Genomic DNA, 26,494 nt, shown 5'->3' with positions numbered 1-26,494 from the left:
TTGTTTGAAACATCATTATGGAAAATATTGCCTTTTGATACCTGGAGGTAACACATATTAGTCCCACGTTGAGAATAAACCCAAATACCACCAAGCAGCTTTTTCTGGCCTATATTAGCTCTCTAAGAATGGCAAGAACTGATGAAATGAAATGGAAATTGAGTTAGCTTTTCCTTCCATCGTTCATTAAAGAGCTGACTATGCAATTGTTGTAAACATCGAGCAGCCACAATTTGTTGTTTTAAGTTCAAAAGCCCAAGTCCCTGAGAACTCATTTGGAAACGCCACTAAAAAAGCATCAGCTATCCACAAAGACTGCCAGATCCCCTCGCTGATAAGCAGGTTACTGCCTCAAATGCCACCAAGTTTTATCTGGCTGGGGATTAACTGCATGGTGAACGCAGAGGTACCAGAGCCGGTCCCTTGCTCGCTAGCTCAGCCCCCGATGCAGCATTGTGTGGGTGGATTTACCAGCTGGAGTCAGCACGAGCTGCACCGTATCTTTGTTTTCACAGTCAACAGAAGCACCGAAGTCTCTTTACTTCATTCCTCTTTTACATGTCCTGGTAGCTTAATTAATATGTTTTATATCGTATGCATTTTTCCCCTTGGGAGATTATCCCACCAGACCATTAACAAGAGGACCAGAGCTTTAAATATCAGGCTGCGCCTCTACGTTTCCAACCATTTAAATAATTGGTTTGCTGCTCTCAGGAGCCAGGTGCACCGCTGGTTAGCAGAAAACAACCAAGATGGGGACATGGGGCTATGAACCAAGCCCTTGTATGAGACACAGGGAGCAGCCAGGGTGAAGGTATCGGGGGTTTGGCTTCAGAAGTTCTCCAAAGGTTGGTGACGGGTAGCACGGCGTGGAGGGGCTTGAAGAGAGCAAGGGGCAGCACCGGAGCCTGGAAGAGAAAGATGCTCAGAGGAGTCCTGGAGAGGAGCAAGGAAAAAAAAGTACATAGTAGCTGTGGGAATCTGGGTGCAAGACTTGTGTGGTTTGAGTTTTATATTAATGAACACAGCTCCCTGAAGAGGAAAGGAGTGGAGAGAAGAAGCTAGGAAAGGTAATTAAGTGCAGGAGGAGAGGAAGCTAAGATCGAGATAGGGCTGAAAGCAGCGTAGGGAAGACCTGCAAACAATCAACAAACAAGTTATGTTCCTCAAGAAACAAGTACAGGCAACAGTCTGTGCCTTATTTGACTGAGCAAAACAAAAGGGATTTTCCCTTACTCGTATCACAGCTGCAGTGCCATCTAGCTCACTGCAAATTTAACCATTAAAACATGAGATAAGGTAAATGAACGTAAGGCACGGCTAGGTGGGACAACGCGTGCAGCACACGGCTGGATGCAGACAAGGTTTGGGGAGCTTGCCTGGACTGAGACTCGGCCTGAAAAATGCCACAAAGTAAAACAGCCACAAATCACTTCAACACGCTTCAGTCAAATAGATCACTTTGTATCATCAGGATCGTACCCAAGGTTCAGGGCTCTACCCACAGGAATCGCCTGGCCTGGGAGTATTCTAAAACTGAAGCTGGCTCACTTGATAAGAGTTTATGCCTTTGGCAGGGTCTGGGAGAGTCCAACATGCTCTCAATTTTGTTTATTCTAGTCCGTGGAACAGGCCAGGCTCAAGTCAAAAGCTGATTTTTGACTGATAACAGGACAGAAATAGAACGTGGAAACCCAGTCTGCAAGAGAGAATAAAACTTTCTCGTTTATTCCAAAGATGGGAAAACATCCTCATGAAACAGCTGCACTGAGATACTCTTTATTTAGGCTCGTTATTTGCTTTTTAAGTCGTAGGTCATTACGATGGGTTCAGTGTCACGAGAGAACACAAGTGGCATTGCTTTTTTCTTCTGCTGAAGAAGGTGCACCACAAGTATTAAAAAATACACGTTTCACAGAAAGAAGTGGTCGGAGTTCTGGTACCTGACAACCCCAAACCAAAACTTTCCCTTCCCTGTCCTTCTGATTGTGCCCACAGCTGCTGTGGATACACAGCAAAATATAAACTTTTATCTTAAAAAGGTTTTAATTACCTAAGATTTTACAGGTTTAATTTTGGCACAAGCAAGTCACTCCCTGTTCAATCCCAGCCTGCACATTCAGACGTCTGCCTGACCCTACACGATGCTCTGAGGTTTGAACCTGGCAAGTATTGCCAGGTAAAGAGGAAAGTGAAATCCTTGGGACGTGCCTCAAGTTCGCTGGCTGCCTTGCAGGTGAAATCAGTTCACCCTACGAGCTTCCCCTTGTCTGTTACGTATTTTGTGAGCCATGAGGCTGGAAAGAGCTTTTCCTAACTGTACCTGGGAAAAGAAAAGGAAAGCAGCAAAAAGTACCTGCTGTCTAAAATGCCAGGATATGGAACAAACAATTTTGTAGACAACGAGAATGGTGGACCTGCACCGTCTGGGAAGGGAAAGAAAGTACACTTCAGCTGGAGGTGGCTGGGCAGCGTGGTCCCATGTGCCGAGATGCAGGACGTCGGGTTTACCTGAGCACTTGGGACCCACAGGAGAGCCGATGAAGACACCACACACCATCACATAGCACACCCAGCCCAGGACCTGTATTCCCTCTGCCATGTAGTTACAGCTCCATCCTGTTTGCCACTCTTCCTTCCTGTTTCTTACCTAAACTCGCACAGTTTGTGCTGCACGTGGCTGAATCATAGGCATAATGGCTGTCCTTCAGCACGCCATCGCTTCTGGTCGCAATGTTTAGCAAGTCCCTCATGCTTGAGTTAGTTTGATCAACACAACTTTTATTTGTCCTACCCACAAACGAACATTATGATGGTATTTTTTATTCTACTCATCACTTCCAGCTTCTTCTCACGCAGTCCCTATCTATCTCGCTGTTCAAGGTCAAAAGTTGATGCTCATTGTATCTTCTTGTTCTTAACTTACAGTGCGTGGCATCCAGCTTCAGTTAGGGAGCGCAATGCAAGCCCTGCATCGAACACAGGAGTCCAGCTTAGCATTAGGGCACTCCACAGTGAGTCAACGAATTTACTGACACAATACAGACTCACGATTGGTATTTTACAAATAGGGACAGCCTGAAATTAAATAACTGAGACAATAAGGAGAATTAACTATCATAAGAACTCCAAGATGCTACTCAACTCAAATCCAGTGCACGCATCCCAGCAAAGCAACCACTCTTCCTCCTGATCCTGAAGCAAATGAGAGTGCTCAGAAAAAAAAAAAAAAAAACAAAAAACACAAAACCAGCTTCCAGACTCAGACAAGTTAAGATGAACTTTAAGACCTGGATACCCCAGGGACAGGGACATGTTAGTGGCAGCTCAAACACGGGTCCAGGCAGCTCACGTAGCATCACACACGCATTGTGTCACGAGCTCTGTGCAGGCTATTTGGGGCATTCCTCCTGCAAAACGAAGTGACCGTCCTCCCTCATATATGCCTGTAGGTTGTCTCTAGTGCACAAAAATGGGAGAGATTACAGTAACAGAGCTTTGAATTGCTGGATTTAAGGTAGCCTAAGAACTGAATTTTGGAATTTTTGTAGTTATCTGGTAGCCTTCTTGTAATTAAGTAACTTTTTCTTAGCATAATCTTTAACAACAGGGTTTTCAGTTTTCATTGTTGGTGATTAAAAGGACAAAAAAAAATATAAGTATTCAGGAACTGAACTCTAAACCTTCAGAACCACAAACCACAACACATCACCTACCGGACAATTTCCTCACTCAGGCAACAGGACCCAAAGCCTGTCTGCTCCTGGGAATTAATTAAGAACAAGACAGACTGTTTGCTTCAACCTGAGCAACTACCCACAACTACCTCCCCCTGCGAACACTCCTCACAGAGGACAGCAGCACTGCAGAAGAAAGGAGGGCAGCTAACTCACTGGGTCAAGAAGCCCCAAATTTATTAGCTGATGGCAAGAAGATTATGTTAATTAGCTGGTAAAGGAGAAACTAATCTGAGACGTTGTAATGGATTTGGTTACTTATGTGCAAGTCATTTCACCTGATGGTCAGCACAGCCAAGCAAAGAAAAAGAAGTCACAGCAAGCTCCTCCTCAGATTGAAGCATTATAAAGGACCGGCTGAGGCCTGTCTAGCTTCTCTTCCCTGAGGTCACGTAATCTTTGTCCTGAACGAAACGTCTTCAATTAAAAAAAAAAAAAAAAAAAAAAGAGGAAAAGGTGTATAATTCATACCACTAAGCTGAACGCTGAGCTCCTTCTCTGATGATTACACATGTTTGTATCGTACCAGCACGAAGAGCTTGCACGCAGGGATGGGGCCTCGTTTTCCTGCTCTGAGGAGAGGGACAGTTTCCTTGTGGCCACCTTTCTTTCTCCAGTTGCCCCAGTGGCATGCAGGATGGGGCCTCGGCTCACGGGTAATCTGTGCTGAAAGCCCAGCTGGGCTACCAGGATGCTGCTTGGTTCACAGTCCCTGGCACTCGGCCACCACGGGAAGGTGCAGGGTTTCGGGCAGCTCGCCAGAGTTAAGCAACTCAAACCACAGATGAGGAATAGCAATTTTCAAAGCTTTTAACTTTGTTAAATGGGAACTGAACTAGCAAAATGCACCTCCCTGGGCCCAAGGCTATCTCTGCCACATTTCAAAGGCCTGCAGCAAACAATGGAAGTGTTAGAGCTTGTCAGGAAAGGTCACAGGAATCTCTTCTGAAAGAAAGCACAAGGCAAACTTTAAAACAAGCAAGCACAAGGCAAAATAAAAATGACAGCCACTGCCAATTCTTCCCCAAAACAGTGAACTCTTGCTGCTTTTGCAGGAATTTCTGCTGCTTTCTTTTTAACACGAGCCATTACACAAATGCAAGTCATTCTCCCACTCTGAACACTTCAACAGACATCGTTCTTGCAGGCAGCCGCCCGATGTTGTGGCATTACGGTGGCATGGCTCCACAGAATTTTAGAGAAAAAGACTTTGCAAACCTACTGCATCGTTTGTATTAACACACAGCCACAGGCAGACCTAGAGAAGAAGCAGTTTTGGCCGATGAGAAATCTTTGTTTCAAATACTCGAGAACACTACCCGTGCCAGATTTGCACAGGTATTCCCTAACAAAGGAAAACAACCTGCCTTCGGAGGGGCTTGGGGCACTCGGGATTCTTGAGCTTGGTTTTGCTGACACAGACGCCTGGTGTGGTGCCTCTGAAGCCTAGACAATGCTTCTTAGCTGAGGGTGGGAATAAAATAAGCATCTTCCCCAAGCTCGCACTAGGTGCTGGAGTCCATGAGCTCAGATGAAGTATAAAGATGGCTATTCTCAAGGAAGCTCCTTAGGGTTGCTATAAATGAATAGTTTAATAGAAACAGGTCGGTTTTAGCCTTGCTAAACCCCCACATCAGCAGCCCACCTATGGGAACAGTAACAAGGTAGAGATTAATTAAAATGCTGCTTCACCACTCAGGGGTAAGGAGATGCACACAGATGATCCAGAACCATCTGCAATGCTTGCCACTTTTCTTTTTTCTCCAGCAGTCTTTATTCTACTATAGTCAGATGCAAGCTGGAGACTAGCATTAGTAACAGCAGCCACAAAAAGGTCAGATTTCTGCCAGGTGTGGAAACAGTTTCGATAAGCCAGAAGCCTTCAGATCAGCTACACATGTTTAATGTAATCTCAGGCTACTGGAACAGCCAATCTGAAACAGCATCTGAAATTAATAATCAATTTGAAAACCGGAACGAGATGGGTGAGAAACTATACGAGGAGGAAAATACTACATTCCCTTCCTGCCTTTAAAAGCATTAAAAAAAAAAAAAAAGAGAGAGGGAGAGAGAGAGAATTGGAGGAATGCAAACAAACTAATGAGCCAAAGGTGGAACAAATAATTAAGTTGTTTGTTAGCGTGTGAAAGTTAAAGAGGAGACAAGGAACAAACATCAATTTGTCAGCACCAAATCACGGCAACCTGTCCAGTTTCTGTAGTCACAGGGAAGTGGGCAGGGGAGGGGAGCAGCAGCAGGTGACACGCGGTGACTGTAGGTGCCTTCTTCGTCCTCTCACCTGAGACATTCTTGTGAGGAAGCATGGAAAATGTGGCATTAATGAGACTTGCACAGGTGCAAAACAGACAGGAAAACTACAACCAGTACTAGTTTTAAACGATTTTTGGCATTACACATTAAAAGGGATTCTGCAAGTGTCTTTCTTGGGCTCAGCACTGGAAATTTGATTTAGGATGGTGGGTGATACACCAGACACGAAGCTGGGACGGACAGCAAATGCACTAGGAGAACACTGAGCGTATACAAAGGAGGAAAGGTCTGAAGAAAACAAGATGAAATTCAATATGTACAAGTGCAACATAGGAAGGAGCAATCATTTACATAAATGCAGGATGAGGAAGAACTGGTTAGGTAACCGTTCTTGACAAAAGGATGTGGGGGAAACAGTGTATTCAAGCTGAAGGTAAGTCAACAACATCAGGCTGTTGTGAAAAAGACAAACACCGCACTGAGATGTACAGACAGGAGTGAAGCTCGCAAGACATGCGGGCACTGCCTCTCCCTCTCCACGCAGCATCAATAAAGCTGCAGCTGAAAGTTTACCTCCAGTTCTGCGTGACACAGTGTAAGGGAGGTGAGGCCAAAGAAAAATCAGAAAAGATCAGTCCCCGGAGAAAGCTGGAACAAATTTAGGTCATTTTTGGTAAAGAAAAGATGATACAGGAAAGGAACACGGCAAGTCTGCAAGCATGTAAGAGTCTGAAGAAGAAACAAAACCCTCTGCCCTCCACGTCAGTGATTACCAAAAGCAATTTACAGGCTTTAATTGTAACAGGTCAGACATTAGGAGGAGCAGTCTATAAGACAATGTAATGAAGCACTGGAACAGAATGCCTTGGAAAGCCATGGATGCTTCGTCTTTCCTTTAGCACAGCTCAACTTGCTGCTGGGCAAGCAAAAGGACCAAGTGATCTTTTAAGATGCATTTTAGACCTACCTCCTCTGCACGTCTCAGTTAAATTTAATCGAGCACGTGAAGTTCAACAGTCCCTAACATGAGGCTCTGCCCCAAATGCAGCAAGTCACACAAACACTTTAAAACCTCGGATACATTAGCAGGTCTGTTTCACCTGCAAGAATCCTGGTTCAGTTCAAACCCAGGACGTCAGTCAGTCAGTAACCACCTGATCACAGTTTGGTGAAATTGGGTATTTGGGCAAATAGTGAAACCAGAGCGATGCTGGTAACCCAATTGGCAAGATTCAGCTCTCAGTCACAGCAGAGATATCCCAGCCTGGCACTTCGGCTTCCCCTCTGCACAAAAATCAGGATGACAGCGTGTGAATAATTCCACACCAGAACCAGGATGCTTCCTTCTCCCCCTTCCTAAAAAAAAAGCGTACAAAATATTATAAAATAACAGGTGAAAAACGAAGGAATGGCAGACGGGAGCATTCTTGGTTTAGCTGCCCAGTGGAACGAGCATCATTTCAGCAGCGAGCAGGCAGATAGCTATCTGCACCTCACTGAATAGCACCTTGTGCTGTGAATAGCCCCCACGGAATAACAGCCGCTGCTCAAGGATTCAATAGCTTAATGAACATAACAAGACCGGCACAATCTGGAGCTCAATTTGCATGCACTTTGAATATTTCTGCTTTATGAGTTTCATTTCAAAATAAAAATACATGTAAAAGTAGCAGTGATTCGAGTGCCACTTGGCTTAACCTATATTTTTCCAGGAATCCTTACACTCTCCAAGTTTGCTAATTGCTAGGACTTGTGCAGCTAAAAGGAAAAATGCATGCTAAAAGAAAATATCCTTTTTGTTTTATAATACGTAATTAACACGAGCTTTTCTAGCTCGCACACTGGCAAATCTATCCTCTTGAAAAATACACACATCATTTTCATGCTACAAATTAAATTTGGTGTGGTTATGCTTTTAGCACTCAACAAGTAAAAGCTTGTAAATGAAAAGCTGAAGCAGAAAGGTATGGCAAGTCTCATTTGAGAAATCAAAATCTTCAGAAAACAGGAATTCTCTCCCGCAGAAGTCAACAAAAGCTGCTAATAATTAAACACTGCTGCTGATTAACACTTTACGCTACTTGTTTATTTTCAAGTCTGTATTTAAGCAGATCTGTATATAGAACGACTCAAATCGCCGTGCTTCATTCCCATATGATGTCTGGCTAATAACCACACAACAGTTGGAAACTGTCAAAATATTTTACAGCTCAATTGTAATTACCATCCAAGTCTAAGCACGCAGTAATTGGGCGTTAGCCATGTTCTAGGGGTGTTACAGCAACACGCAGCAGTCGGCTCTTCTGCGCTTCGTTTTTACACATGTAAAACTCCTCGGCGATCCCCAGGATCTACCTCATAAAATTCTGAATGAAATTTCTGTTAGCGTATCATCTGCAGAGAGAGGGGTTTTTCCTTAACGCAATAAACTACATTGTAAAAAATTGCCTGATGTTCAGAAGCGCGGAGTTCGTTCGGCAGCTATTTTTTTTTTTCTGATTTTAATTCCCTGAAACAAGAACTAAATTGTCAGACGAATAAAATAATAAATAAATGTTTTGACCAAAATATGCCACGCTAAATATATTGTTGAAAGCTTTGACAACCTGTGGTGAGAGCTTATTTTGACTTCAAGAAACCCATTCTGCAGGTGATAAATAGAGAAACCATCTCTACCAGGTGAGGGAGAAGAAGTGCTGCTACGATATGGCGACACAAAGAACTCAAAAGGGTTTTTAACATGTACCATTAGCTACATAATGAGCGTAACGCTCAGTGAGTATTGTATGCAGATGACAGACAGCTCGGCTTTCTTGAACAGACAACTCTCCGGGGACTCCCGACTGCTCGGAATTGGTATTTCTACGGCAAGGAACAGGGCAGTGCCGGAGAGGTGGATTCGTGATTCACTGATCTCTCAACACTCTTCAAATCACGAATCCATTATTTAACTATCACCAACTCTACAGCGACAAGACAGACGACATCGCTGGGTTCCTAATACATTAATATCCGTTGGATTAAGGTCCTTAAGAGATGTTCTGCCTTTGAACTGACAGCTTATGAATGGAAGGAAGAGCTCCATTTTGAGTTATCCTTTGGACTTAATTTATGTGGTTAAGTTAAATAAAATTAAGCGCTCATGAAAGAAAGGCTCTCAAATTGGTCCCGGGATGATGCAATGCTTAACGTGCTTCTGGTATGAGCTGTTCGTGATCCCAAACGCTCATCTGCAGACAGCACCAGGAAACATCTAGACGGAAAAAGTGCCCCAGAAGACTGCAGTCTTTCAACCAGGAGCTCCAGTGCTGTCAGAAGGGGCTTTGGGGAAGGTACCGACAGCTCTACTTGGGTTGGGGGAGGCACCGAGATTAATCAGACAACCCTGAGGAGCTCCATGGGGAAAGGCTTCAGCCAAACGCCAGCACAAACGCAGACAACTCAGGCTTGAGCCCTGTACATCATCCTCAGCAAGTCTGATCACGTCCAGGTGTTGCAATGCGCACGGCACTTATCGTTCACGCATCTCAGCCTCCTGCAAGGCTTTGCGCTGCACGAGCACCCCGGGATAAGGGGAGGAGGGAAAAAGAAGGGAGCCTTACACAGAAATTTCCATGCTTTGGGAAGTGTAAATTAGAGCATTACTACTAGTCTGACAGTAAGTTTGCTAATAAATGTGTAGCAACATTCGGGTTGCATAACGGGAGATGAAATGATTATGACAATGGTTGAAATGGGGAGAATCAAGGGAAGCAAAAGCACACATATGGGAGAGCTCTGGTGTCACGGCCAGCTACCTGTAATGCCTGAACTTCTGCAAATGCACAGAAGCCAGCGTATTTTCCACTTTGTTTCCACTCTAAATAAGCTTCCAATGGATGCTACAAAGTTCCTTCGAATAGTGGGTATTGCTTGCAAGTTAGATGAACTTTTAAATGCTACTTACAGGTACCTGTAGGAGTCATCATCTCAAACGTGGGCTTTGCAGATTGCTAGGCAACAGTTTGCAGCAGGAGCATGACCCAAGACATGACTAGGAAACAAGCAGCCTGACATCACTTGAGTAATATCCACCTTGTCTTTAAAACTCTGCAGGGGAGGAGTTCAAAGAGCAGTTTTGCCTACAGTTACAATAAAATTTACAGACTACTCAAATAGAAGTGCTAGTGGGAGAACGAGGAGCTGGTATGTACACAGTGTGCATGTTACTTTCAGTCACAGTCTAGTTTCTCAACAAGTCATGCTCACAAAGTCTTCTAGCATATATAAATACTTTTTGCAAAGCCCTTTTGCAACAATTTTTACGATCTCCTCTTCACAAAACCTTGGCAGCATAAGTGCTGCTCCTGTTGCACAGCTGTGCTCTGTTCTGAGCTCCGCAATGCCTCCTGTAAACCCTGCAGGGTGGAAGGGGAGGGCACTGGACTCCCAGAGGACGAGGTTAGGTGGAGAACTCCCAGCTTCTGACCCCTCGAAGCTGCCGTAAGGGATGCTACCCCTGCCCACATGCTATGGGATGCTCCAGAGATCTCCCTCGTGCCCTGAATCGGACGTGAGCAACGCGGTTGTAACCCATGGAACTAGAAGAGGTGAAAAGAGACTTTCTTCTGCAGTATAATCCAAACAATTTTTTTTGTTTGGTTTCAGTCATGGCCAAACTCAGAAAAGCTCCTGTATTTTTCGAACAGCTCCCCAGCAGACATGTGTCGTCCACCAGGATTCACCTGGCTGAGGCTCAATGCGGAGCTCATCGCTCCTGCCAGAAGCAGCAGGGACAAAGTGCAGGAGATCAAGGAGATGAAATTATTAACAATACAGCTCCAAAACGTATACTCGGGTTGGTCTGTTTTTCTCTATTCTTCTCCACTGTATTGGGCATGACATATTGGTGAAGCGACTGTCTCAGACACAGTGGAAGTGAGACAAGTGGTGATGCAGTGCAAAGCCCATGTCGCCTGTGCACAACAAAATGCCCAGCACGCAGAAGTTCAAGGAATACAGTTCAATCATTTGTGGACTACTCACACTACTTGGTTCCTCGAAACAAAAATAGAAGTAAAAATCAAAATAAAGACATCCTTTCTTGAAAGACTGAAGTGCACTGATGCAAATCATTTCATGCCCCAAACATATTCTTAGTCCCATTTGTTGTGGGTTCACAGACTCTTTAAATACTGCTGAAAAAGGCAGACTGCGTTTGTGATCCACAAGAAGTGTTTGCAAACAGATCAACTGCATGTCCAAGGAGACCAGGAATGGAAAAAAAAAAAAGTCCAGAAACTTGGAAGCTCTCCTTGGAATTATTTTCTGGTTACTTGCCATTACTCTTATCTATGTCATGTTCTGGTTCTACATTTGAATTGCATAAATATAGAGAGAGAGCTCACTAAAATAAAGCCTAATTTTGGTAGGCTTTTTTTTCTTTTTTTCTTTTAAGTCTAATTAAAACCAGTTAAATCAATTGAAAAAACAAAACATTTTAAAAAATATATGTTAATATTGCATTAGCATTTGAACTACAATGGAGAAGGTCTGTGGTCACAGTTATAAGAAACACTGAAAGAATGACTGGTATGCTGCAGTTTTATACTCAAGCTTACGGATTGGGTTTTGGTCTACACTCCGGAGTCTCAAACCAAGGGATAAAGTCAGATTATGTTACTGAGTTCCTGCTGTCAATGAAAATCATGATAGACTACCTACCTCTAGCTCCGAGCGGTATGGACCTAAATGTATACACTAGGAAAATATACATACAGATGTGTGTGTTTGTGTGTAAAAATGACTAAGGTCACTTGAAACAAGAGAAACCCACTATCTGTTTTCTAAGTAAAAAATGACTTCCATTAAACTCCACAAGAAAAAAATAATAATAAAAAAAATGCAGGTAACTGAAAAAAATATATAATATGGCAATACTGGGCTATTTCTATTTATAAATATTTCAGAGGGTGTAATATTTTAGGATACCCTTTAAGCACGATAGGCTGAGTTGGATTTCAAAGACCTATTTATACTGAAGCAAGCCAGGAAACACCACCCTTGCAAAAGCCTGAGGAACAGGAGGGACATCCTTGTCTCAGAGGCGCTGATGAAGCCAGGGAGAACAGAGACTTTAGCTGGCCCACCGAAAATAAAGACTGTACTCTGACTTGTTTATTGCCTTTTAAAGCTACAAAGAACAATTAAGGAACCAGAAACTGCTCTTTCCATACTCGTGGAAATTTGGATGAGAGATTTCACTGGCCAGGAACTTAATTCAGGACAGGCTAAAGGACTTCAGCTTCCTAGCACCTCCAGGGGATGAGGCACGAATTTTCATGAACACGTCCAAAAGGCCAGCTGTCTAATAGTCGCTGACAAATTGTTATTTCACAATTTATTTCAAGTTTTTGCTCTGGTTGAAAACAAGAGGTTTTCACACAACCAGGCATGCACCATCACGGCCAGCAGTTTTGTGAGCCCCGTGCATGGGCCAGTGTCTATCTCTGCAGTAAGGTCATGGGAAAAAAAGGACACTTTTTACATCTACAAGTGGGCATGAAACCACTCGACTCAAACAGCAGACTTACACACTCTTGGTGCTGGAGATGCCAGGCTTGCATATGAATTTGTTTGTAGTCCTCAAATTAAACACCACCACATCTTCACTGAGGTAACACAAATTTCTGATGAAGCCTCTGGCGCTCGGAGCTGCGTTCAAGATATTCGGTATCAGATCACAAATTTTTCCTTCTTATTTTTTTTAGTGCCTGTTGGAAGACTCTCCTTTTTTGGGTATGGGAGACATGTTAGGATTACTGAGTTCACAGCAGCGTGCCAGTAGCTAGGGGGTAGCCCACAGCTCTGCTCTAAATCAGCACGGGAAGAGGCAGAATAAGCTGCATTAGAAGGTGTCTTACCATGCTACATACTCTGAATCCCAATGATTTTTCTACAGAGAGAAACTGCCCTCTCCACAGCATAGCTCTCTTTAAAGTGTAACGCAGGCATTTAATCAGTGGGTGTTTTAATCAAGCTCTTAAATGTTACAGTTGATCTTCAAATATATGAAGCCAACCCATATTTTTTGTAACATTTCTGACGTGATTTCCTTAACGATTTTAGTTTCTAGCTAGCTCCTTTAAAGCCCCTTCACTGAGCTAGAGCACGTGATTTCCCTCACACTTTAAAGGCTTTTCCCATGCATGCTTTTCAAAGCTGATTTGTCTGAATTATACATATGAACTATATTTAAAATTTGTGCATTATTCATTACTACAGACTATGAAGTATCATTTAGGGATTAACACCACTGTCTACTAAACTGCAGCACAGCTCGTCAACAATGAAACCAAGTGAGTTTCCAACAAGCAGTTGTATTTAAAAAAGGTAACCAAATACTAGCATAAAGGTACAAAAACATTTCTCCAAATCTACCAAGAAAAAGCACAGGCATGTGCTTTTATTTTTTTATTTTTTTAATGAAAACAAATCCGCATCATCTAAGAGGCACAGAACTGCCTGAGATATGTCAGAAAGAGTTCTTGCTTTCTGTATGTTATTGCCATTTTTTCTTTCTCTAAGTGTCTATTCAGAGTGCTTGCACTGGGTGCATTTTGAGATCCATCTGTATGTTTCTGCATAGGATAAATCAAATTAAAAAATAGCAGCAGGATTCGGATTTTGTTTTGGAACGCCTGTTTCTCCAGAGAAACATCTCCATACTCCATCCATGCACATGAAAATAACTCAGAAAAAAACGTGGATCTAAGAAACGTTACACACAAAACAACCCTCAGATAGCTGGTACAGTGACAGACGCAGAGAACAGATAGTTCTTCTGAAAGAGTAGGAAAAATATTTACAAGGAGGCAGTGAGTTTAAAAAAAATACAGGCAGCTTGACTTCAGTAAAACCCAGATCGCTCAGTTCCTTTGGATTATTTTTTATTTTCTTTTCTCTTATGCAGTTAATTATTTGATTTTTTTTTTTTTTTTTTAGGAAATCATTGCTTTTTCTCCCCTATTTTTTTTTTTTTGTCACCACAGACACTCCCTTTAGGCAACCGTGCATCAACAATCCTCCCACGTTCAAAGTCGGCTACATCTGTTGCTCTTTCCCATTGTTGAAAATTCCTGCCTTAATCCTATTTGACTTTATTCATGCAAAGGTCATCCTGAATTCAACAAATGGAGGAGCGATAGCAAGCACACTGTTGAACATGGCTAAAAAATGCTGTTGTAGAACATGCAGCTAGTGTGCCGGCACTATCTCAGAAGTGCTTGGTTTATTATGCAGGCTCCCAGTCCTCAGAGCTGTGTTGCAGTATGAATTGGTAACATATTTCTTCTAGCATCTCAGGAATACACCAATTTCCTTCTAACTGGCTCGATTCTTTCTACTTAAAAAGATTTGCACTTACCTCGTATATGCTAGTGGGGATGGGTACAACATACATGTGTAATATTTGACTGTGTCGCACTCCCTAGGGCTTAGCTTCTGGCGTTTATGGCTTCCCTGTCTCCTGGTTTTTACTTCTCAGTATATCCAGCTTCACAAATCAATCCTACTTAATTAACTGCCCATCTAAAACTAACAACGGTCACTGTTTTAAATAAATGAGACAAAATCTCTGCTTTTTACAAAGCAGGGTAGAACAGCGAACACTAACCCCTCATTTTAGGGCCACCACTGTAGAGCAGATCTGTTCACAGAAGCTGTCTGTTTTGCTCGTAGGCTCACTTTTCGTCCCCAGCAACAACAAAAAAAATAGAAGCATTCTGGCTGAGAACCGTGATTTATTCTTATGCATAAGTATCTGACCAAACCAAAGAAAGATTAGCAGGAACAGTGAATTAGCAACTAAACCAAAGTTAACTATCAGGCTGATTTATGAAGTGAAGATAATTATTTTTGTAATATGTCCATAACTCATCATGACAGAAGCAAAGGAATATTTATTCATACTCTCTTATTTCCAAGTTGAAGTGCTTGCCAGCCAAGATGAACCAAACCCACCCTTCAGGCAACCCGAGAAAACAGGCTATTGTTAGTCTAGCTCCTTAACAGAATGCTTTGCTGAGGGCCTAAAAGAGTTCAGAGCCTACTGAAGATTTTAACAATCTGAAACAGTTCCACAACAAAGTCTGATGTAAGAGCTAGAAGTTAAATGCTACAGCAACATCAGCTTATTCCAGTTGTATTTAGCTGCTCATTAGCTTGCAAGGGAACACTTGAAAGAATCAAGTTTTCCATTTAGAAGTTGTTCAGTACTCTGCTTGTTAAAGAGCCTGATGAAAAGGTGTAAAAACTCAAGAGCAAAACGATAGGTTTTATCGGCTTTTTTATGATTTTGAGGATTTGGGTTTTGATGGTAGCTTCAAAAATACTTGAGGAGAAGCATCCCTTCTTCCTTTTTACCTTTTAAAAAGCAAAGCTTTACCAAAGCAGGAGTCACTGTCTGTAAAACCAAGTGTGCAACTCAAAGCCTTCCCCGTCCTTCAAGAACGTTTGGCTGAACGGCAGCAAGGTGCTTGGTTATCCTCGGCGCCTGCTCCAGGAGCCAGCCGCTGGCCTCACACCACCTCTGCTGCCTCCTCCCGGGTCCCTGCCAGCACAGGAGTCCCAGCAAAGAACTTCAAGAAAACATCATGGATAAGGATTTACAGATTACACATCCCAGAAGCTAGCCCTGGTTTTCCTTTGAGCTGTTTTTCAGACGCTTTGGCAGGCTGCCTCGCCTGGCCAACGGTGCTTGCACCTCATCCGGCTTGTGCCCTGCCAGAGAGATGGGACAGTGCCACGAAAGCACTGACCTTTAGGAACGTGAGCACTCGAGAAACCTGAACACTCCCAGCAGTTCCTAACCTTCTTCTTGTATTTACACACCTTAAGGGTATTTAAATGGTCGATTTCAGGCAAGTAACTTCAGCACCTCTGCGATCCCACAGAAAGTGGCGAAACGAGAACCTTGCATTTGCTGTAAGACAGACTGGTGAGCAACTTAGATTCATTCAAGGAAATTCAAAGGTTTCTGTAACTCATAATATGCATTTACATGGGAAACATTGAATGCATTCTAGCCTTAGTGCCTTTTTTTTTTAAATAAAACTCCCCTTTGCCTCGTCACAGAACATGCCTTGTGCTTGTTGGCTCTTCCAGTTGTCACCACCAAAGGCCAGAGATGAATTTTCCTCCCGCAGAACGGGACACAGTTTTACATTTCCAAGATGAAATAAAACATATAAAACTACAGCCACTACTTGTCTAAGAGACCCTATTTTTCCAGAAAAGGTGAAACAACATTTTATGAAGATGACAAATCTAAGCGCTGTGATTTGCAAATACGAGTTAGGTTTAAAAATATGAAAAGTAAGGCTTCGAATGTCGTAATGCTGGTTAAATTACCAAACGTTATTTGCAAAGACATTTTGCAGAATTGCTAACTGGTCCAGTCCAGGACTGCTGCAGGCACTGCCAGTGTTTCCATCCATTTCAATGGGAGCTACACTGCCCCAGTACGGCAGAAATACCTTAAAGAGCAATTATGAAAATTGCAGAAAGAGCCATGTGTTTATCATCCTGCAAATTATGTATATTAATCTGCAATTAAAATGCTTTTTCTAGGGCAGCCCTGGAGACCTGGTTTCTGCAGCCCTGCTACTAATAAGGATGTAAAGAAAACTGAAACACTTCAGTAGCAGCACTTAAGGTTGCTAAATCAAAGACCAGAAGTTGGGATATTACAAAATTATAGTTACGTATTCAACGTTAATTGGCACCCTTTGTGTATCTGCAGCTTGATACAATCTTTAGCAGCACTTCTTTCCCTGGACTCGTCCCTTACAGACAGGGCTCGACGACCACCCTGAGTGGGACTACCCACCGACCCTATTGTTTCCGTAGTATTAGTTGTTTGTCCTCATGCTTCATCTGCTGCACACTCCCTGGACCTTGAACTGAACACAGTATCATTAATCTCATCAAAGGGCTTTTCTACAGCCTCCATCTTCGTGGTATTTTAATCTAGAAGATTAAACGTTTAATTTTCCAGACATCCTCATGAGGTAGCAGTCCCGTCCGTTTAACCAAAGCAAATGAGAGGTCCACAAAAAAGACGGCTCCAGATCATTGGAAGCTTTTGAGCCCTGAGTCTGAGGCACCTAAGAGCCAACCTCACAGGGTGCTGCTGGTTTTATCACACTTGGTGTGTGCTCTTCCAGCTGCACTGCGCCTGAGTCAAGCCCATAGCTCAGCTCATTTATCATCTCTGTATCAAGCTGGGAACTAAAAAATAACACCACAGTCCAAAATTTGGTTTGAGAGATTAGCTTAGCACCACATACGGTATTCCTGAGGGAGGAAAGGATAATACTGACCGCTCCCAGACAGCGTTTAGTTGCCTTACTTGTCGGTGACAGCTGTGCCTTTCCGCTGGCCCTTGGTGCAAGCAGCGCGCGCCCCGGCCTAGTTCCCTGGGTCACAGCTGCTGCACGAGGGATGCACGAGGGATGCACGTGGCAACTTGTCTCCAGCTACACAACGCTCTGGTTCCTTGCTACGTGTGCTCAGAAATGGGCTAAGGGGAGAAGTGCAGGGCTAAGGTTGGAAGGAGCTCAAGCTCTGCCTCCAATCCGCATACTCCTTCGGGTTGTAATGGGTAGCAAAAAAATGTCACTTCTGGTCTCACTTGTGACCGTTCACGGATAGCCTGTCGCATGTTAAACGTTGCTTCTTGTACCAGTTTTTACCAAATCACTAACTGATGAGGTAGAACGAAGCAGGGGATCCTCATTTTGCTGGCAAACTGAGGCTGTTCTTACTCCTCCACATCCACAACTCCTACCCGTGCAGCCACACGTGTGTGTTCTGCCCTACCATGGCTCTACTCTAGGTCATGCACACAAGGAAGGGGCTGTCCATATTCAGGGACAGTCCATCTCACCAACTTTAAATGCCTATCAATTAATTGTCCAAGTTTAACTTACCTAAGCTCTTTTGTAGCCAGTGGAGAGCAGCAGACACCTCTAGGCACTGGGTATTTGAGGCAGGCAGGTGACTTGCTCTCAAAAATGGATCCATTTTATTAAGGTCCAGTCCTGGGAACTCTTACATAAGCAGTTGATAGAACTGTTAACTGCTCCTGCATGTTTTCAAAACACACTCCGTTTTCTCTACAAAATGCTTCACATTTGTACCACTTGTACCTTTCTTGGTGCTACCAGAGAGGTGCACTCAGCTTCAGTCATCGCAATTCCAAGACAAAAAGCAGGCTGAAGAATACCATGGAATGAAAACTCCTTTTCCCCAGAAAGACACTTCTGTAAAAGTCACTTTTTAACAGCCCACACTTGCAGTTGGGATTCAAACCTTCAGATTGTATTTATTTGAGACTTCTTTGCTTTCAACAGGATTTTTTTGTTCTTATAAATAGGGACTATGGGTAAATAGTTAGAAAATTTAAGTTATTAGTATATATGCGTATCTATGCATATATACGTTTTTGTGCATACAAAATACTTCCCCACTTATAGAGAAATTAGTGAACACTAATCAGCAGTAAAACATAAGTATAAGACACAGTACCAAGAAGCTGTAACAGCTAGCTATCTGATGATTAGCAGTGATACACTGCATCCGTCCTTCCCACTTGCATGAACAGTGGCTCCGTCATTAAGAATTCATTTGACTCGCACAAAACACAAAACCAATGACAACAGAGAAAAGGATTTTGCTTTCCCTATAGTGCCAGAGTACCTATATTCAGTAGACGGGAACCTGGGCGATTAAAGAAATTAAACATGGAATGCTTTTGCTTTAAGTATGAACAGATGGAGTTAAATCACCAAAGCCATTTCCATGTGTAACAGTGGTAGAAGACTCACTTTGCATCACATTTGTGATGTGAACAAGTTGCTTCCCGGCAGTATGAGGCCAAGTACCACTGTATCATCACAGCCTACAGATGCTCTGAATGACAACTGCCCCGGACCAGCACTTCACTGGGGCACCCAGGCTGTGCTTTACAGTCTAGTGATGACGGTGCTGCCACCAAAAGGGACTGTCCTGCCAGGTTCCCAGGTCACTGCTGTGTTCCTGGTACTCAAATAACCCCCAGTCAGGGCTGGAGCTGGCACGACGTGGGGCAGGGAAGGTGGGAATGTGAGAAGTCAGGATTGGGGCTGATCGCAACGCAGCAAATGCAAAACCTGAGCAAGCATTAGGTGAGAGCAGGATATTCTTTAGCCTGTAACTTCAACAAAATGCAAAAATACGACACTTGTATTGGAAGGGAACAGTTCACTCTTTATTCTAACAAGGTTGCTTTATCTCCAAATGTTAGTTAATAGTAAGCAACGCAGAAAAAGCTCATAGCTAGTCAAGTTGACAAACGCCATATAAAAGTCATGCAAACAGTAGTAAGAGACTAAGTATGGTATAAAAAAAAGAAGGCTTTTTTATTAACACTTGAGAACCTGCAAGTTTCATGAGTTGTCTGTGCTTCAACATGATTATTTCACTGCCTCTCTGTTCACATTACCTATGAGGCTTTTTTTTCCTATTAGAAGATAAATTGTCTGACGGCTGTATGCAAAGACAGATTTTCTCAGACTGCCTTTTTTTGCACAACTTCCTAACAGTAGATATCTCAAAATTCTGCCCACTGCCTCCTGAGTCTTGATGAACTATCTGCAGAGGAAGTAACAAAGATCTCAATGCAAATGAGCTGCACGATTCCTTTGCAGCTAACATGAAGCTGGAAAGGAGCAAACTCATTAAAGAAGATGTAACAGGAGGTCAGGGAGTGCTGATGTGAATGCATAACTGAGATACTTTTGATACAGAGAGACAATAAGAGATCTCCTTAATCTACCATTTGCAATTTAATGTAATTTCCCTGCCTGGCAGCATCACTGTATCTGTGTCTTAAGATGAGCTCTTCCTATTGTTCAGTCACGTAAGGTTGATAGTGTTGAGGTAAATAGCAGTGAACAACCAGAAACAGCATCCCTGAGACTTTGCAGAGTACCACCTAGTACTACATCCAATGCTATTTTGCTCCCCTTCCACTAAACAATTGAGAAGTTGTATGTTTCATTTTTGTGTAAGCATTTATTCTGCCTTGAACTACAGGTTTCTCCTTGTTCCCTTGACAAGTTACCTGGGAACTCCTCTTCTCTTCTGAGGAAGTAATTCTCACGTGCTCCTCCCCCTGATAGTTTGAAGGATAACCTGCCTATCAGACAGAAAGCTTTGCGAATAAAAGCAGCCCGGGTAGACAACGGATTACAAAGGATACTGGATGGAGATGAGTTACTATATGAGACGCAGAAAAGGGATTCTGTACTTTGGATTACAGCATGCCACATTTCCTACAAGCATGTTTCGTTAGAGCTTCAACCAGCTAGCTCGGCTGGCACAAGAGAACTGGCTACCACTAGCCATACAAAACATTCATTTTGGTTTAAACAAGAAAACCAGAGCTTAAACAACGGTGGTGACAGCCAGAAATGTTAGTATTGGCTTTGGACTATGATGTGAACACGTATTCTTCTTTCCTGCCAATGCAAAAGGTCACCAACAAGCTCTTGTCTACAGGCACCAAAATCAATGCCTATGTATTCATGACTATCAGCAACACTGTGACTGCCATAAAGGTCAGCATGGTGTCTACATTAGGACAGCCAGGCCTATTTATTACCATCTTGCTGTTAGATACTTTGACCAAATGCTAAACGTAGCTCAAAAACCAGCTAAATCATCCCAGAACAAGTTCAAAAAGCATCCTGTGCTCTGATACACATCCCATGTCTGTTCACGTAATCACTTACTGTCAGAGAAATGCTTATCATGAAGACTGGAGTACAGGAGTTGTATTTGCTGAGGTATGTTCTGGATGGCCTGAGACGGGGCTGCGAGATGGAGATCTCTGAGAGCTACCAGGGCTGGTGCTGACAAAGGGTCCATGCACCTGCTCTGCAAGTGCGTACCCAGGACCAACGAACACAGATTTCCAAACCCTTTCTGACAAAGGCACCAAAACACATGACTTTGGGACACGTGGTGTGTATGTACTACAGATCCAGTTGTAACTCTTGAACTGGTGCCTGGATCTCACCTCCAGTAAGCTCAGCATCATCCAGGTGTAGTAAGAGATGAGACCAAAGTTCAGCTGGTTGAAGTCTGAATTTTTTAATCTTCTAGAGCCATGATGGGCACTGGTCCGCACACTATGCCTTGGTTTGATGAAAGGGAACCACTGGCACAGACACTAGCTTTTGAGGCTGAAAAAAGTTCAACTTTTTTCCCCCAGATCAATGGCAAGCGGGATAAATTCAGCCTCCATCACCCCTGTGAAAGGCAGAACCTTGTTACCCAAACCGTGTGGAGAGCAGTGACATGGTACGGCGGTAACAAGCCCAACAAGCCCAATTCGGTTTGGCTTGACAGCACTGGAGCAGACTGATGACTAAGAAGCTTAATTACAGTTTCACAGTGCATTTGTCAGACTCATCTAAATATAGCCGGCACACCATAGTCTTCAAGCCATTTAAGACGATTAACTGTGGGCTAATTCTAGACTTTTAGACTTTGCATTTTTAAACTCCCCGATGACTCAGATGATTTTAGAGACGTGGAAGGTAGATGGGAGAGATTTAAGCTATTTCTTCAGGAAGTACAGGTAATAATATTTTGAAGCAAAACTTCCTCCCGACCCACATATGGCAAATGTTGAGCTAGCACAACCAGGCCAAGAGCTGGCTGGACCTTTACGGGAAGCTAGGCTCCCAGTAAAGGACCACTGGGCCATGAGAAGGCTCAAGGGGAAGGAAGGCATTACAGACGGCTCGCTACTCCAGTTCTCTGACTGCCCAGGCAAACAGGGCAAGGTAAACATTTGGAAAAGGTCAGGTGAACAACGTGCAGAGAGAAATATGCTACAAATGACCAGAGAGGCAACAGCCAGTGCACGCCGATCTTCCAGCAGCTAAAGAAGTAGAGGTGCCCCTTAAAGGAAATTAATATGAAAAGTGCAAAACTCTTCAATCACCAGCATTCATGACCTTCACCAACCTGAAGCAGACCAAACCCACCAGCTTGGGGCAGGCAGAAGCAGCCTCATTTGCATCCTTTTCTCACATATGAATTTTCTTAAGGGATGGTAAGTGGACACCAAGTGAGGCAATGTCTTTGGGGAGGAAAGAGGCCAAAGGCAAGCCCTGAAGAAGGGGGAAGACACTGTTATGGTTATTACTATCATTAGCATCGTTATTTTAGACTCGCATTTCAGACAGAACAGGACTCGGGTCCGTGTTGCAGGAATTACCAGACAGCATCCATAGCTTCAGGCACAGGTAGGCTATAAGCCTGAGAACAATCATTTCAAGAAAAAAAAAAAAAGGGTTAAATATTTCTCATATTTAGTTTCATGACTTGTCCTTCTGACCAACGATCATTTATAATTGTCCAGGAAATAAGTTTTTATGTCAGTCTCCCAGTGAGATACAGCCCTTGCTTCAAACTCTAGTGCCAGCGTTTTCATGGCTATTAAAATTAATGCCTATTTATTGGTGTTTCAGATTCCAGCTGCACTGATTGTGGAGTTCTTGAAGGTTAACCAACCCACGACTCCACACTGGAGCACTCTCCTCACCTTGGGGATACCCAGCACGATGCTTCGTACCACCAGATCAGAACATGTTTTCTGGAATTTTCTCCCTGGTTTTATACGAAGCTTTTACACATAATTATCTTGTACAACATAAATCTCTGAACAAAGGAACTCAAAGGAGTTTGATTTCCATGGTGTCAGGAGTAATAGGGGTAATTAACTGTGGATGTGATTCCAGGAAAATCTAGAAATAGCATCCAGCTGTTAAAAGATCATACGACTCCTGTAGAAGAAAGCCTTTTGCAATTCACATAGATGCATTAGCTTAAGCCTGTTCTCAAATGAGACATGTCCAAGACTGCTGACTGCTAAAAATTCATTGTTTTATTTTTCTCTTTTATTACCACAGACACTGCTGCTATATATTAATAAAACATGCACACACACAAAAAAAAAAAAATCATGTGTGGGAAGTCAGATATCCCTCAGGCAAGAAACACCTTCCACCACTACTCGGGTAATGGTAAAGTGTTGGATTCGGGCTATGATGTTTCAACAGCAAACACAACTGCACTTCTGTGGAAGTTTCCTTACATCCTGGGTGCCAATGCTAGAAGGCTCATTGCAGCTGAATACCGAATTTTGGTGTCCAGCCATACCCTAGGGATTTGATTTTTGGGTGTATACTCTGGAAAATATCACCCTTTCTCACCCTACTTTTAAGTTCTAGGAGCTTTTAAATCCTAGGTATTTACATTCATAGGAGCTTCACTACTGTCTTCAAAATCTAATTGCTTTTTTTTTTTTTTTTTAAGAGGGTGACATAACTTCAAGTATTTGGAACCTCTATCTTGAGTAGGAATCTGTCATGTGTCAAATCTTTCAAGAGTAATTTGCACCTAATAATCTTGCTGATATATAGACGTGAGTAAGAGCATTTGTATTTTTATGTTCAGCAAATGTTATGAACACCATTAGCGTGTGAAGGAAAAAATGAGTTCCAAATACTCTACCAAAGATTTGCAGAGGCATTTTAAGGAGTCTCGTTCCTTAAACTCTAAAGTTCTAGCAGTAATGCTGTGTTCATGTTGTCTAAAGACTAACATTTTTGCCCTGCAACCACTTCCCATGAAGACAACCAAGACGGGAATTGACTCTGTTGGGATACTTGGGTTCTGGTCACAGTTCTAGTACAGGCTTTCTGTGCCCAGATAACTTAGTAAATCACTAACTTCAGCTACTTAACCTCCCTCCACCTATGCTCACCGCCATGGGACTATTCCCCCTACATAAGGACACATGCCAAGTTCATGTTTGTATAGTGCCTATACCCTTGGATGGGAGTTTTGTCAGAGCTGCTAAACACCAACACTCTTACTGAGCAACAAATTACCTGAGCCAACAGTCCAAGTCCCACCTGGGTACTATTTTGTACCAGTGTGAGGAAATCATTTCATTTTCTTTTCTTTTTCAGTGGCAGTGCTCTGAATTTCAAGCAGCATTCCATGTAAAGTGCTTTTGATCTAAAATTACTAGATTATCTTAAATTAAAACAATTTAAGCAAAGAAAAATGACTTAGAAAAAACTTTCTGAATTGCAAGTGATCATACAGTACTTTAGTATACCCAGCAAGCAAAACTTTCCAACCTAGCTGTAACATAACAAACCCAGACACTGCATCTTCCCTAATGGTCTCACATCATCCAAAATTTGTTAAAAAATAAATTAAAGCTTTCCTAAACTGCAGAAGGTCATTGCAGAGCTTCAGCTTCCCCAATGGCCATAATGAATACTTAAGTTTCAGTACTTGGACTTTCGCTGATCTCAGCTGTGCCTCATCCTCTGTGGCAGAGACGTGGGCTGCAAGAAGGCAGGCACCAAAATATTAGGAAACTAACACCCTGCCTAACAGCAGAAACTACTTGGCTGCATTCGTAACACCACAGTAGGTTCACTCCTGTGTCTTTTCTTAATCAATTTCAGCTTTTAGAAAATCTAAAACTATGAGAATCAAATACAGCAATGCTGCTTTATTTCAGCCCAATGAAAACATGAAATAAAGCAGAGATACTTCCTTGGATGCAGACCTGTAAAAAAAAAAAAAACCCTCTCAAACAATGAGCACTGGGGGGCACAACCTCCATCAAGAAATGATAAAATCTCCTCCACAGAAGTCTGTCTTTTCTCTGCTGGGTAGTACCAGAATGCTTTACTTTGGCCACTTGTCTTCAACCCGAGTGCCAGACTCCACCAGAAATCAAGTAACATGGATTATGCCTTTTTTTTTTTTTTTTTTAACACAACCTCCATCAAACAGGATCAAACCCCATCACAGTGCATTATGTAACTGCAATATTTGGATGTAATATTGCCATGGTAGTGGTCTTGCATATTAAGAATAACTTGTGAGTCGTGCTTGTGGCCTTACCGTGCTGTTTTGTTTTGCTGTGAGTAGACACAGATTAGATTTCTGGTCTCATACTCTTCACCCTGAGTGAGTGCTAAAATGACAGCAAGATCAGAGCCTGAGGGGACAAGGACATGTCAGCAATCTAGCTGACTAATTAAGCTATGAAATGATAGGTATGACAAGTAATTTCATTCAATTCTTGGAGTACTGCAGCTCCAATACAAGGCAAAACAGATAATACGCATAAATTGAGAGGTGTGCTGGAAGAGAAGCCTTCTGTCCTCATCTTCCTACCCTTAATAACAAGCGGTCGGCACGTACCAAATTCATTCTTATAAAGGTCCCATTAACACATATTGTTAAATGCTTATTTTGTTAAAAAAAAAAAAAAAAAAGCAAAACACACAAGCTAATTGTTGAAACACTGGAATTAAAATCCACGCAGGAGTTAGCTGTTGTAAATCTAGGTACCTACATGTATGCTGCACACTGCCCTCTTCAACAGAAGTTAATTCGTATTTTAAGTTGAGAAACACAGCAATGCAAGAGGGTGTATGTATGCTCAGTCTGGACATTCCTAATAAACTGTTAATCTGTTCTAAAGTAGACTGTGTCCTTTCATTTATTTTTTAATTACTTCCACATACCTATGGAATTGGACGTACATAAATCCAAACACAAACAGTGTCCAGTACTAAGCTCTTAAAACCCAGATTTATGACAGAAATGTGGAGAAAGACTCTTCAACAGGGGCAAGGCTTAGTGACATTACAATAGATCAAGACAAAGTATTGTTCAACATGATTTTCTTCCTTCTCAATGGTATATCCAGCTGTCCAGTACTGTTTGTTACTAGAAGACTCTTTTCTTTGAAACTGCAGTTGCTGTTACTGTTGTCATTAAATCCTTAAAGAAAAAACACAAGCTCCTACTGCTGCTCTCTCCCTATGAACCAGCAAGTGAATAGAGATGAGCCAACACCTTATTAAGTACAAGCAAAGCTGTTACGATGGCCCGCGGAAATAAATAGGATGTCTACAATCCACATGAAGGTACTGTTAAAAATAAAGACAAAATTTTGGTATAAAAAACCTACCTTAGGAGAAGAAGAAAGCTCCCTCGATGCAGGAATAGCTGACATGTTCTCACTCATGCCTGTCTCTGTCTTTGGCAAGAGGTTTGGTGGTTCAGGAGCCTTTCTTTTCATCTTCTTTTCTGGTTCTTGCAGTGGAGCAACTTTAATTAAAGCAGGGCTTGATTTTGGTTCATAAAACGGATTTGATCTAATTAAAAGAAGGGAAACACATTTCTTTGCTATCTCCTTGGAAGTCAAAATGAAAGTAAGACCTATTTAGAGAAGCTGATGACTAAATATTTTTTATTATCCACACAAGAAAACATTTTACTTTCACATGCTTTAAAATGCTACTTTTTCATATGATTGACAAATGAGATAAAACAGCTAAAACCGCATTAGCTCA

At 42.5% G+C, this 26,494-nt stretch overlaps 1 protein-coding gene across 13 annotated transcripts in view; it reads right to left on the bottom strand.

The window, feature by feature from the left end:
- Window positions 1-26,494, bottom strand: part of EHBP1 (EH domain binding protein 1) — a 205,707-nt gene that overhangs the window by 81,691 nt on the left and 97,522 nt on the right. For all 13 annotated transcript variants that reach the window (XM_068675568.1, XM_068675569.1, XM_068675570.1 and 10 more), the window contains one exon: window positions 26,110-26,296. In XM_068675568.1, coding sequence (XP_068531669.1) covers window positions 26,110-26,296 — 187 coding nt within the window. The remainder of the gene's footprint in view (window positions 1-26,109; window positions 26,297-26,494) is intronic.

The sequence above is a fragment of the Anas acuta genome, chromosome 3 (genome assembly GCF_963932015.1).
Source record: "Anas acuta chromosome 3, bAnaAcu1.1, whole genome shotgun sequence".
Lineage (NCBI taxonomy): Eukaryota > Metazoa > Chordata > Aves > Anseriformes > Anatidae > Anas > Anas acuta.
This window is presented reverse-complemented; position numbering and strand designations above follow the sequence as displayed.